Source organism: Lissotriton vulgaris, chromosome 4_1 (assembly GCF_964263255.1).
Source record: "Lissotriton vulgaris chromosome 4_1, aLisVul1.2, whole genome shotgun sequence".
Lineage (NCBI taxonomy): Eukaryota > Metazoa > Chordata > Amphibia > Caudata > Salamandridae > Lissotriton > Lissotriton vulgaris.
In genome coordinates this window covers 156,003,570-156,017,984 of record NC_141691.1, presented here as the reverse complement: position 1 = coordinate 156,017,984, position 14,415 = coordinate 156,003,570, and the positions used below count along the sequence as shown (strand labels likewise).

Genomic DNA, 14,415 nt, shown 5'->3' with positions numbered 1-14,415 from the left:
AGGGTTGCCTTGCCTTCCAAGCCAGTTCCGTCGACGATTCATATTTCCTCGTCGACGAAGAAGAAAGAATCATCGTCGACGAAAGTCTTCAAGAAGTCCTCGTCGTCGACTAAGAACTCGTCGACGAAGATACCATCGACCAAAGACTCGTCAACTAAGACCACGTCGAACAAAGCCTCATCGTCTACGGAGGCTACACTGGCGTCTACGACCGTCCCGTCGATGATTGCTTCGTCGATGGCCTCGTCTACAGCTGATCGACCGTCGACGGTGGCCCCGACGACTATTCCGTTGACGGCCGTACCGTCAACTATTATTTCTCCAAAACCATCTTCGTCGACGAGTAAGCCAGTATCGTCAGCGTTATCGACGGCGGCACCGTCGACGGCGGCACCGACTTCCTTTGCCTCGCTGCTGTTAGTAGCTTTGAAGACTTCAGAATCTTCTCATCGTCGCGACAAGATTCCCTGTCACCAACTCTCTGATCATGAGCCGCAACCACCTTCTCTAGTGTTTGCCACTACATCTGAGCCTGACACTGACTCAGAACAAGAAGGGGATACCTTTGGAGCGGCACAAAGTCCATCTGACTTAATAATTGTCAAGACTGATTCAGACGAAGGTGACGGTAATCAACAGTCTCAGTCTGAGGAACAGCTGGTTCAAGTTCTTATGGCCACCATTCCTTTAACTTTGATCTCAAATCTCCAACATATGCTGGATGATTATAACCGCCGTTTCCCAGCTACGCCACAGAGTACACCGGCGCCATCACCGGCTACCTTGGCGCTGCCTCCACCTTCTCGGCCACCTGTGTTACCACCTGCAACTTCGTCTCAGGTCCAAACTTCTGTTAGGATCCATACCACAGTCTATCCACAGGATGCGGATGATGAGGCGGATCCGGAGCGTGAGGACGGAGAGGTCCCAGACAATTCGGATGAGGCAGGTGACCCGGATATGGCGAACTGGGATGATTATCTGGCACAGACGCCCTCACCTCAGCCAGGAAACTCTGGAGATTCACCTCGTATGGAGATCGCCAGTTTCCATCTTTTAATGTATAAAGCAGCTCTGCGCTTTAAATTACCAAGATCACAACGTGAGGAGGATTGTTTTCTTTGATTTTAAAGACAAACCGTATAAACAAACCCATACGATTCCCATCATCGATTTTGTTTGGAAGGAAGGAATTAAGCTCATTACTGCTCCAAACTCCTTGCCTGCACAAATACCGCGCCTTGAGAAAAAGTACAAGGCCCCGATTGGGTCTCCGTCTTGCCTGCTTTCTCACCCCAAACCGGACTCTGTAGTGACTCAGGCCGCACAGCGTCGAGCCCGAAACCCAGCGGCTCCTATCACAGCCCCTCCGGATAGAGCGGGTCGACGTCTGGATGCTATTGGCCACAAGTTCTCAACGATGGCTTCCACATCTGTCCGGGCAGCCAATGCCTTAGCCATCTTGGGACGCTATGACAGACAAATGTGGTCAGACATTTCAAATCTCATAGAACTCATACCTGATGCTTCCAAGGCAGACGCTCTACAGATCCTTCGAGATGGACAGAGAACATCAGAAGAAATAATAGACTGTTCAGTCGATGTGGCTAATACAGGATTCCGTCTGCTTGCAGAGGCGGCTGCACTCCGACGACAAGGTTGGCTAAAATCCACATCCTTCGGCAGGAAGTCCAATCCAGAATACTGGACATGCCCTATGATGGGGAGTCACTATTCGGTTCTCATATTGATGAGGCCCTGGAGTCCATTAAGAAGGACACCGACACAGCAAAGTCTTTGGGCACGTTGCAATTTCGGAAGCAGTCCTTTCGAGGTGCGCGCGGACGTGGCACTTCTTTCAACGTGCGAGGTGGGCAGCAATACCGCTCATACAATCAGAGTGGGCAACGTTACACGCCCACTCAGCAATCTCGTCAGCAGTTCTCCAGGCCTTACAGAGGAAAGTCCTCTTACCGGGGATCCAACTCTAAACGCCAATGACTTTTCCCAGCAAAATGTTGGAGGTCGAATCTCTGTTTTACTCTCAGTGGTCCTCGATCACCCCGGACCGCTGGGTGTTGGACATTGTACAACGGTGTCATACCCTAGAGTTCGTAGAGATTCCTCCGTGCATGCCTCCTCGTGGCCCGCCTCCTCTCCACCTCGAGGAGCTTTACCATCAGGTTCGTCTTCTTGTGTTAAAAGGTGCAGTCGAAGTCGTTCCGAAACATCAAAGAGGAGAGGGGTTTTACTCTCCATTCTTCTTCATACTCAAGAAGACCGGGGATTGGCGACCCATTCTGGATCTGAGGGCTCTCAACCAGTTCCTTAAGTCCCAATCGTTCCACATGCTGACGTTACAGCAAATCCTCCGTCTTCTATCCAACGAGGATTACATGACCACCATAGACCTTCAGGACGCATACTTTCATGTCCCTATTATCCAACAACATCGCCAGTACCTACGTTTCAAGGTGGGACCAATGCACTTTCAGTTCAAAGTACTACCTTTCGGGCTGCGTTCAGTTCCTCGGGTGTTCATGAAGGTACTGGCTCCTGTGGTGGCTCACCTGCGTCTCCAAGGCGTGCAAATCTTTCCATATCTGGACGATTGCCTTCTGAAGTCTCAATCCCACCATCAGCTACATCAGGATACTCGCCTTTGCCAGCAGGTGTTTCAGTCCCTGGGGTTAACCATCAACGTCGAAAAGTTGCAGTTTTCACCTCTGCAGACCAGATCCGTCCTGGGAGCGATCCTAGATACAAAGCTCTCCAAAGCGTTAGTCTCCCACGAGCGACGTCAATAAATCCTTCGTCTGGTCACCCTCATTCGAAGAAAACAGTCCATTTCTATTCGGACGTTAAAGTCATTCTTGGGAATGGCTTCATCGTGCATCGCACTGATCCCAAATTGCAGGTTGCGCGCCCGTCCCATTCAGGAAGAACTGGACTTACAATGGTGTCAGGTCTCCGGGTCCTTCAACGACCTTGTCGCAGTGACACCCCGCAACTTTCAAATCTGGAAATGGGAACGTCCTTTCTGGTTCACGCACCAGATATCACGCTGACGACAGACGCCTCCCTGGAGGGGTGGGGCGCTCATCTCCAGGGCCTATCCATCAAGGGCAAGTGGACTCCGCCCCGGCGCAAGTGGCATATCAACAGGCTGGAGTTGATGGCGATCTTCCTAGCGCTCAAGTCATTCCTCCCGGTAGTTCACGGGGAGTCAGTGCTAATCCAAACGGACCACCAGTATGCACTACGTGAACAAACAGGGGGGAACCAAGTCTCCTCATCTGTCTCACTTGGCCCAGTCGATCTGGGATTGGGCTCTTCGCCACCAGATCACCCTGACAGCCGTCCACCTTCCGGGCATGTCCAACATTTTGGCGGACTCTCTAAGCAGGTCCACTTCCTCAACGCATGAATGGGAACTAATCCAGCCGACTCTAGATCTTGTATTTCACCAGTGGGGTCACCCAGATCTAGACTTCTTTGCAACACCGGAGAATCGGAAATGCCCGTCTTATGCAAGTTGGCATCCCCACCCCGGGTCGTGCGGGAATACCCTTTTGATAGACTGGTGCGATCTATTCGCTTACGCTTTTCCGCCGATTCCATTAATACCGCGGGTGCTGTGGAAGATGCGGAGACAACCTTGCCACATCCTGCTGATCCCACCTCGTTGGCCCAGGCAGGCATGGTTTTCAGAACTGCTTCTGTTGTCCCAATGCGAGCCCATTCCTCTGCGCCCTCGTCCAGACCTACTATCAATGGACAGAGGCCTAGTGTGCCATCCGGACCCCTACACACTGCAATTGTGGGCATGGAACCTGAGTACCTTGAATTCGCAGATTGAACTTATCTCAGGAATGCAGAGACATCCTGGCTCAAGCTAGGGCTCCATCTACCATCAAGACTTATGGTGGAAGAGATTCTGCCATTGGTGTGTCTCAGCCAATGTCCATCCAATTCATTCCACTCCAGAGCAGCTTCTTCCATTCTTCTTAAGCCTTGCTCAGTCAGGACTCTCTCATTCTACCCTGAGAGTCTTCTTAGCTGCTATATCTCGCTTCAGACATGATGGCTCTTCTTCCCTCTGCTCGTCCAGAATCATACGACAATTCTTCAAAGGACTTTTCCGCAAGTTCCCACCTGTTCGGCGCCCTCCTCCATCGTGGCACCTCAATGTTGTACTATCCCAACTTATGAAGTCACCATTTGGGCCTATCCATAAATCTGATATCAAATTCCTCACTTGGAGGTTGCGCTTCTTTTGGTTTTGACCTCATCTCGTCGCTTGAGCGACCTGCACGCTTTCACGATCGAGCCTCCTTACCTTCAGTTCAGGCCTAACTGAGTGGCACTCCACACCAACCCCTCTTTCCTACCTAAAGTACCGACAGACTTTCATTTGAATGAGCCTGTGTTCCTACAAACTTTCTTTCCGGACCCAAAGTCTCCGGCGGAGCAGCGCTTGCATTCTTTGGACATCAAACGATGCCTTAAATTTTATATTGCCAGAACTGCCTCCTTCCACAAGTCCGAGCAGCTGTTCATCGCCTACGGACGTTTCCGTAAGGGACATCCTGTTTCCAAGCCAACTATTGCTCGATGGCTTTCCTCAGCCATTGCCTGCTGCCACCAACAAGCTGGTAAACCATTGCAGTCTTTAATGAGGGCTCATTCTACGAGGGCGATGTCTTCATCCACCGCCTTGTTTGCTGGTGTGCCTCTTCATCAGATTTGCCGTGCAGCGACATGGTCCAGCAGGCACACTTTCACCAAGCATTACTGTTTGGAGGCCATCAATGAAGCGGATACCGCTGTGGTACAGGCAGTGCTTCACCATCTGTTTCAATAAGGTGAGCCTCTGTTCCCCCCTCCTGGATGTTTTTACTGTGATTGCTATGATGTTCATTGACTGTATTATTCTGATATTGTCTTGGTTTCTTCCATTTATTTGCCTTGCAATCTCAGTTCTTGGAGGTTACTGCTTTCTATTCTATTCAAGCATGTGAATCTATGAAAGACACCCCTAATACTGGAGAAAAACAATTGTTACTTACCTGTAAACAGGTGGTTCTCCAGTATTGGTGTATTTCATAGATTCACATACGACCCACCCTCCTCCCCTCAGAGGCTCTCTTCTCCTCATGCGCTCTTTATTACTTGTGCTACGAAAATCTGAGGGCTTGAGCTTCTGAGGAGAAAGTTCTAGAGGGTGCTGACGCCTGATTGGCTGGAATTTTTACTAACATAATGACACTAAGGTGTTACAGTAGTTTTTTCTCTTTACCATGCATTCCTATGTAAGAATGTTTTTTTGAGATTCCTATTGTGTTTTCTATTCTTTACCATGCATTATATGTACATATATTTATTATTATATTTAGCATTATTGCTATTTTATTTACCGTGGGACTCCCACTTTGACGACGGGGAATATTCAAGCATGTGAATCTATGAAAGACACCAATACTGGAGAACCACCTGTTTACAGGTAAGTAACATTTGTTCTTACACTTGGCTGTGCTTGCCCTTCAAGCTGGAGCCAGAATCTGGCGCTTCCGGGCTGGCAATCTGCCACATCTGACAGATGGGTCTTGTAAATTATTCAAAATGGTTATATCCTACCATTCTTTCTTTTCCGCCCCATATCCCTATATCACCAGAACAGATCTCAGAAGAGCATCTGTCTATCCTGCTACAGGAGTAATCCTCCTGCTTTCAAAGGGTGCCGTAGAGGGGTTCAGACTCTGAAAAGGCAGGATTGGTTACTCTTGATATTTCCTCATCCTGAGAAAGGCTGAGCATGGCTGGGTTGCGGAGGTACACCTGGGGGAGGCGGCGATAAGAGGTCGCTGGTCTCCAGTGGATGACTGGCTCCCCATCAGTCTGCTGGAGTTGAGGGCCTTTCTGCCTTTCTTAAAAGGGAAGCTGATGCACGTTCTCACAGACAACACCACAGCCTTGTGGGAATAGGATCTTGGGTCCTGTGCCAGAATTCTTTGTGCCTCTGGAAGTAGCAGGAGTTCCCAGACATTTGTCTGGTCTCTAACCACCTTCAGGGGTCCCTGAATTCCAGGGTGTTTGAACCTAGCAGGTTTTGTTCTGGCTGATCATAAGTGGTGCTTACATCCATTGATGGCACAGGTCGTCTTCCATCACTCGGTGGAACCCTGACTGGATCTTTTTTTCCAACTGTCAGAAATTTTGCACATGGGAATTCCCTCAAGAACACTTGTTAGGTGACACATTCCGGCTTTAATGAAATAAGAGACTCCTTTACTCCTTCCGGTCACTTCCTCTTCAGTTCTGAAGATCAAGAATGACCTGGCCCCAAATCATCCTTTTTGCCCTGTATTGGGCCAGGAGTGTGTGGAAACGTGAACTCCCAAGCATGAGATCTGTACTCTCGTGAGGCTGCATCTTCAGGAGGACCTCCATTTGCAGCAACAGGGCAAGGTCCTCCATCCGAATATATGCAACCCACATCTTGGTATGTGGTACTTGAGCAGAAACAATTGACTTAATTCAGTGTGCTGATTGGTGATATAATAATCTGCCCTAGACTGCTTTCCACATAATTCATTTATGCTGGGACACAATATGCAACCTGGTGCAGTTTCCTCAATAATTTCCCTTACAAACAAAGCTGTTGGATGTCCTTTTTATTTGTTTTGTCTTTAGCTCAGCAGGGATTTGCAGTGGGCACTTTAAAGGTTATTTGTTGAGCCTTCCTACCTTTCTAGATTTACTGGGCCAAATGTCCTTGCTCAGATCAACTGTTGTGATGAGATTTATTAAGGGTGTAACCCCTGTTCCTTCCTAGGACCTTGTGATGCCACACTGGGAAATTAACAAAGTCTTGACTATTCTCCTGTGTATGCCTTTCGAAACAGTGTGTAGCTGCTCACTGTGTCTCCTGATATTGAAGACAGTCTTTCTCATTACAATTAAGTCTGCTTGCTGTGTGAGTGAACTGTAGGTACTCTCTAAGCAACTCACCTACACTGCCTTTTTCCAAGATAAATTTGGAGGTCTAGGATAGCACTCTTACCTAAAGTTGTGACTCCCTTCCACATTGGACAACACTCTACAAGAATGTTGTGCTCCTTCCTCATTCCTTAAAAGAGAAGCTCCATTGGTTGGGCCCCCAAAAGGGCTTTAATCTATTACGTAGATTGAAATGAAATGAAATGAAATTTGATTTGTAGAGCGCATGGCTGCCCGAAAGCGTCCCAGCGCTTGCTTAGGGAACCCGTCCTGGTATTCCCCTGCGAGATAACCCATTACTGGGCATCCCCAAGGTGAAAGCCAGGCATCCCGCTGCAAGGGGCCGTTGTGGAGATTAAGCAAGCTATTGCCCAGAATTACAGAGTGGGACTCCATGATTGGAACAGGCACCGAGGTGAGAATTGTCAGGCCCGGGGAGATTTGAGCCCAAGACCCGACGAGGCGGGCAATTGAACCCTGGTCCGGGCCAGACCTCTGCATCAGGGTCTGCCGCTCTAACCATTGAGCCACACTTCAGACTATTCCAAGGATCATAGAGTAATCAGTCAGATTTGCATGGGGTTCTCTAGAGCAAGGAAAAGGAAGGCTGTGCCAATAGAGGATCTTATCGAGGTGGGTAGTCCTCTGCATTAAGATCTGCTACTGGCCGGCCAAGATACAACCCCTAGAAGGTCTGAGAGTCCTTTGCACCAGGGCTAAAGCTGGTACCACTGTGTTGATGTGACTGGTGCCTCTTTTTGACATTGGTCAGGCTGTGACATGGGCATTGTGAGCATGTTGACAAAGTAGTATTGCTTTTACCGCTAGGTCTGGTAAGAGACAATTTGCCTGCAAGACATTTTAGTCTGAGTCCCCTCAATAGCCCCTCTGCCTTGGAGAGATTGTGCTATGTTATCTGCTTTAAGTTAAGGATTATGTGGTTAGGGGTATTATTCTGAAGCAAACATTACTTACCTTCAGTACCTCTTTCTGGTGGATTCTCTTAACTGCAGATTAATCACCAGCCTCTCATCTATCTCCACATTCTGTGGAGTCGACTATTTTTATCATTTAAAAAGGTCCCGAGTTAGTACTGAGCCATTGTATCCAACAGATGTTCATGCTCCACGTCCGAGAGTTTTGAAAGGAAAACGTCAAACTGAAATTGGTGCGCTGGAGTGGCGCTTATTTGTGGCACCACTTTAATGTGCCTTCAAGACTGTTGTGGAGCCGCAAGTCTCGACCTATTGGTATGTGGGAGCATTGCTATGAGAAACCTCTGAATGTAGTCTTGTGCTGGGGGATATTCTAAGTTGAGGAATTTGCCTATAGAGTAGCCATTGGATGCAGTGATACCAAAGTATAATTTATATAGACGAAAAGCACCTGTTGTATTTCAAGCTTCTTTTCTTTTTCAGATCCTGTTGTGTTCTTCCAACAATGGCCACTATGACTCTGTGTACACGAAACAGTTCCAAGCAGATGCCGCTATATGCCAAGGTACAAAAGGCTACCAACATTTGTTTTGCAACAGCATGTGCTCAGTTTATAAATCTGTTTTATGCCACATTTAGTCTGTCTCAAATTTGACTCTCCGAAACAATTACCCCTTCAGATTAGTGCATGCTTTTTTAATTTGTTATTGAAAATAGTAGTCAAGCAAGTTATTCCTAGCAGAATTCACTAAGCAGCATTTCTCAAACCCAATTTCTGGTGAGTTCAGAAAATTAATAAAGATGCCTTTAAATGATGTTTATTTTGGTACATTTGACAGTGCCTCAAAGACAGGTCAAATGTCCGGCTATGTCTTCCTTTCTCTCCCTTTGTCATGCTACAGTAGGACCTTAACTCGGTCCTTCTATTTCTGATGAGGATATTTGTTGAGCCACTTCTCAACTGTTCCTTACAGCTCCTCACCCTCAAGACAGTTTTCCACATCGCCACAACATTGGCATTGCATGTGAGTGAGCTTCAAGCTGTCAACCCACCGTACACCTACTTCCCAGACAAGCTGTTTTTTTTAGATACGGGCATCTTTGTTGTCCAAGTTTTTACTCTATTCCACGTTGGTCAAACCATCCCCTTGCCGTCAGTCTATGCTCTAACCCCTCTAAGGAGGAGGAAAGACTCCTCACATGGTTCCCAAGAGACTGCTGAGTTTTTATTTAGATCATACCAAAGGCCATTGGGTGGACAATGAGCTCTTTGGGGTCCTCTAGAGTGAAAAAAAGGCAAGGCTTTCCAGAATAGAATCCTCTCCCGCCAGGTCATGCTCCGTTTTAAAAATGTGCTACTCACTGTCTAACCCCTTCGACACTCATGACGAGCTGGGCTCGTCATGGTGTAGCCCGCTCGCACACTGATGACGAGCCCAGCTCGTCACGCAAAGTGCGATTTTGAAAAACCCAGCGCGCTAGAGGAATTCCGCTAGCGCGCATGCGGCTAAAAAGCTGTATCAGGATGGACTATCTGCTCGTTCTACCAGCTCTAAGCTGCTACCCCTGCATTTGCACATGCCGTTCCCGTCCTGGACATCTGCCAGGCAGCTAGGTGTCCAGGTCAGGGTCTCCTCTTCGGTCTGCAGGCTGACATTTTAACTGAGGAGCAAGTCATCACCCAAGACCTGTTTCTGGTGTTCTTTTCTTCCACATTGAGGAATTGAAAAACTTGAGCGTGCAAGTTGATCTGATGTCTTGATTTCCCTCCAAATCGTTCCCGCTGACCACACAGTGAGTAGGAACTTAATCCAGAAGCCCCCAATTCCTCATTTGTGTCCTGAAGTGCCCAGTCAAAAATACCTTTGTTAATGATCTGATCCCTATGCTTGGTTGAGGTGCCTCATGGAGGACTAAGGGTTCCATAGACCCTGGGGGACAGCTTGTATGCTTTTACTACAACCCCTACTATCTGATTCTGAGATTGCAGCAGAATATCGTGGACGGTCCACATCCTCTTTTCTTTTGGTGCTCAACGCGGCTCCCATTAGTACAGTTTAAACCTTCTGCATGTTCAGAGTGGTGTGGTCTTCACCTTTTCACTACATACATTTGTCTTGAGCATCTGGTTGTGCAGAATCCTTCAGTTTGCTAACTTCAGCCTCTTTAATAAGAAATTGGTCATCCTGGTGGCTGCCAGGAAATCCACCATTAGAACAGAGCAGAGCACTGGTAAGATGGCCTAAACTTCGGACAAAGAATGTCTACTTATTTGTTTACTGGACTATGCGGTGTCCATCCATAGACCTCTTTCTGAATAGATGGACATCTTTAAAGTGTACTTAAGGACCAATGGTGCCTACCTGAACCAGCCTTGGAAATACTTATGTCACACCTGCAAGGGTGGCAAGATATAGTGCCTGGTGTATTACCCAACTTATGGGCCCCTTCTCTCAGAGGTAAAGAGAATGAGAAGGCTATATTGGCTGTCTACATTACACCTTCCCAAATAGAATCCACATTACAAAAGACAAGCCAGATGCACAAAAAGAGATTACACGTCTGGGTTGTACCCTATTTCTGGGTGCCTTCGCTCCTTATATGGTCAACGATATGGAGAGAGCCAATATAGTTGAGAAGAATCAGGGTACCTTCCAGGCATAGACCCCACTTTTTTGTCTTGTTTGCTTTTTGTGAAGTAAACTGGTGTAATACTCAGGATTCAGCCTATCAGACTCCTACAGTCAACTGTGATGCATCAATTAATCAATCAATACATTTATGGTCCACCCGTTCGTCTCCTAAGACATCAAATATTTCTAAAATATTTATTTTTTGGAAACATCCAGTTCTGTGCTGTTATGAACTGTAGGTGGTATTACATTGGGGTAGGTGCGCTTGAGGACTCCGCCCACCCTCGCTCCCCCAGTATTGACTTAATTCCTGGATTAGATTTTCCTCTCTCCCTTTAATTTGTTTTGCTGATGAGCCTCTCCCCGCCCACATGTAAGAAACCGATGTTTGGGTGCGGCAACATTCCATGACCATGGATAGTTTTGGAGAATTCCAGTAGTCCGGTATATTAGTGTCGAGGCTTCTCTTCATTTTATGCGTAAAGTCTCTATGGTAGATATGGAAATTCCAAGATGCAATCAATGTGCAAAGTTATGGAGCTGTGTATAGTGTGTTTTCTGCAATATTTAAGAAAATATGTTAAGCTGTAAGTGGTGCTAGTGCTGGAGACGAAATGGTGGGAAATTGACCACTTTGTTTATTTTTGTGTACCCAGACAGACACTTTTTGTGTGATATCTAGTTAGACCTTTATCACAAATGTAATGATTCTCAGGCAACAGTTAACTAAAACTTAATAGATGTCGTTTTATTTGGGTAATAGTTTTGCCTTTTCTGTAAGCTGCTTAGCTAACAGGAAGCTTCATATGGGGCACACTATGTAATACATTGGTAGTATTGATCAACTTGTTGCTAATATTCTTAATTCCCATACATTTAGCAGATCATCCCAAAATGGTGAGCAGTCATTAAACCCCTCAAAGGAAATGGTAATCCAGAAATCATTGGCTACTAAGAAAATATAATTAAATAGGGCAATTAGATGTCTTGGTCATAGCTCAGATGCACATACAGTTACTAATAGAATTCATATCTTTCAAAAAGATTATAATATTTCAATCCAGATGGCCAAAGAATCATATTATAAAGTTATGGGAATTTATTGTGGTTGACTCTCGCATAGAGCTGAACTGACTGCTAAATTTACATCTATACTCTTTACATATAAGCAGCAGTGAGACAGTTCAGCAAATTATTCAAGGTAGATCTGCTTTTTATCAACCTGTGCCTTCTAAAAATATCATTTAGGTGATAAACACCGCTAGATCGGATATGGTACCCGACCCAAATTGACTTCCCTTCACTTTATTTAAACAAGAATTTCTAAATGAGGAGCTCCTTTTTCCCCACCTACTTGTCACTACCTGTATTTTAAAGGGATTATCCCTCAGTGTGAAAGACACCTGGTCTTACACACCCGTTATGCAAACTACAAATCGATGACCCTCTTGGGGTAAATGCAAAATATGATAGAAAAATTACCTTTTATCCAGTATTATGGGTATCTTTCATAGATTCACATGCCTGAATCATTCCCCGTCGTCGGGGTAGGAGTCCCCGGTAAATAATTATAGTAATGTCACATAGACATATACTTAGTACTAGGCCAGAGGCCTCACATTAGTAGCCTATCTAGGTCCTTATGTAAAAAGGACCAAACTTTGGCCAGGAGCCAATCAGCTACCATCACCCTTCTCACCTTCCTGGAAGGAGCCCTAGTCCCTCAGATTTTCTACCACACGTCGTGCAAGGGAGTCTCCACTGAGCTCTGCTCAGGTTTTTTCCTATATCTTTGGATTTTTCCTACTAACTCTTCAAGTTTCAGTTTAAAAAAAGGAATATTGATATATAATGTCTACTACTCCTAAAAAAGGAATTTTTAGACCTTGTGCCTCATGTAGTAAAATGAGGTTACATATAGAGGACAAGCATGAGACTGCTTGTACTGCCTCTATCCTCAGCATTCTGCCAAAGAATGTAAGATTTGTCGCACTCTCCCGGTCAAGACATTGAAAGACAGGGAAGGGCGACTGCTTCTGTGGCTCCAGAGACTGAAGGACAAAGACCAAGTCTCCTCAGGTGAGAGCGAGTGTTCCTTCAGAAGCTTCCACTCCTCTCCTAAAAGGCCTCGACAGACATCCCCAGGTCAGTCTGCTGCGCCTCCTCACAAGAAGCCAAAGTCCATGGAGGGTCATCCTAAGGTCAAACCTTCTCTTCAGATGACAGCCTTCAAGAAGCCTGCTGTGGTATCTTCTGGCCTGCCTGTGACGATGTCGACAGCATCCATTTCGACATCCACGGCATCTACTTTCTCCATGGCGTCGACTGCTACAACATCGTCGACGATGGGTAGGTCAATACCTTCTGTTGTTCCTCTCACAAAACCGTCGACGACGCTCCCGTCGACGTCTGCTTCATCGTCGACGAAGGCTAAGCTTCCAGCGCTGACGAAAATCCCATCGTCGACGACGAGTTCATCGTCGACGAAGACTTCATCGGCGACGAAGATACCGTCGACGAGGACACCGTCGACGTCGACACCATCGTCTTCTTACCCGTCGACGTCGAGACCGTCGACGAAGACTTCCTCGTCGACGAAGACTACACCGTCGACTAGGAGACCGTCGACGAGGAGACCGTCGACACCATCGTCGACGAGCCCGTCAACGACGACACAGTCGACGAAGCCATCGTCGTCGACTTCTACAGTGTCGACGCCGCCGTCGACGAAGAAATTGTCGTCGTCGACGAAGAAATTGTCGTCGACGATGAAAATACCTGATAAAATATCAAAAATCGTAGACGCTCCACAGTCGGACACTATGTCAACGAATCTACAATCTAAGGGCTCTCCTTCAGTGAAGTATTCTTATACCCATTTTAAAATGTCATCATGTATGGTGACACCAGAGATGACCTCACCTAGCAAGGTCCAACAACTGCTGCCAACACTGTTTCTAGAAACAGAAGATCCTGATGTAGAGAATATGTTTCCCATAGCATCCAGTCCATCTCATCTTAACATTAAAGTTCATGAGAGTTCAGACTGTGAAGATTTTGAAGAGATTACAATTCAAGAAGAAATTCGACGGCATACCACTGTTCAGCCTATGGTGTGCCTTCCAGTGTCAATTGTCTCTGACCTACAGTTTCTAATTTTGGACTATAAGCAAAGATTTCCGTCATCTGCTCCTGCTTCACGAGTACCAGCACAGCAGGAAGCGCCAACTCCTCAACATTGACAGCGACCACCTCCGCTGGTTGTGCATCAGGAGCAAGAGAAGTTACCTCCTCAAATTTCTTCGGATGAGGATGAATATGATGAGGAGGTCCAAGATGAGGAAGGTGAAATTCATGATGAGGATTCTGATGGTAACGCCAACCTGGATCCAGCATCCCCAGACCAAGTACAGGACGATTCACCCCCGGAAGATTTAGGGGGATTCCATAATATAGTAGGGAGAGCGGCTGCAAGGTTCAACATCCAAATAGCTTCGGAAACGCAGGACTGTTTCCTCCTAGATTTTAAGGAATTCTTCAAAAGATCTGCTCGATCCATTCCAGTAATCGATTATATATGGGAGCAAGGACTTAAAATTATGAAAAATCCTTCCTCTCTCATTCCAGTGCCGGCTAGACTTGAAAGGAAGTACAAAGCCCCAGACACTGCCCCTGCATGTTTAACTGGACAGACTAAACCGGACTCGGTTATATCACAGGCCGCTCAACAGAAGTCTAGCAACCCGTCAGCGGCAATAACGGCGCCTCCTGATAAAGAGGGGAAAAAACGTGATGCCATTGGCAAAAGATTTTCCTCCATGTCCGCCCTATCAGTCAGGGCTGCAAAT

At 46.7% G+C, this 14,415-nt stretch overlaps 1 protein-coding gene across 1 annotated transcript in view; it reads left to right on the top strand.

The window, feature by feature from the left end:
* LOC147718512 (UDP-N-acetylglucosamine transferase subunit ALG13-like) overlaps nucleotides 1-14,415 on the top strand; it is a 466,422-nt gene that overhangs the window by 292,503 nt on the left and 159,504 nt on the right. Inside the window, exon 6 of the mRNA XM_086967203.1 lies at nucleotides 8,418-8,499. Coding sequence (XP_086823329.1) covers nucleotides 8,418-8,499 — 82 coding nt within the window. The remainder of the gene's footprint in view (nucleotides 1-8,417; nucleotides 8,500-14,415) is intronic.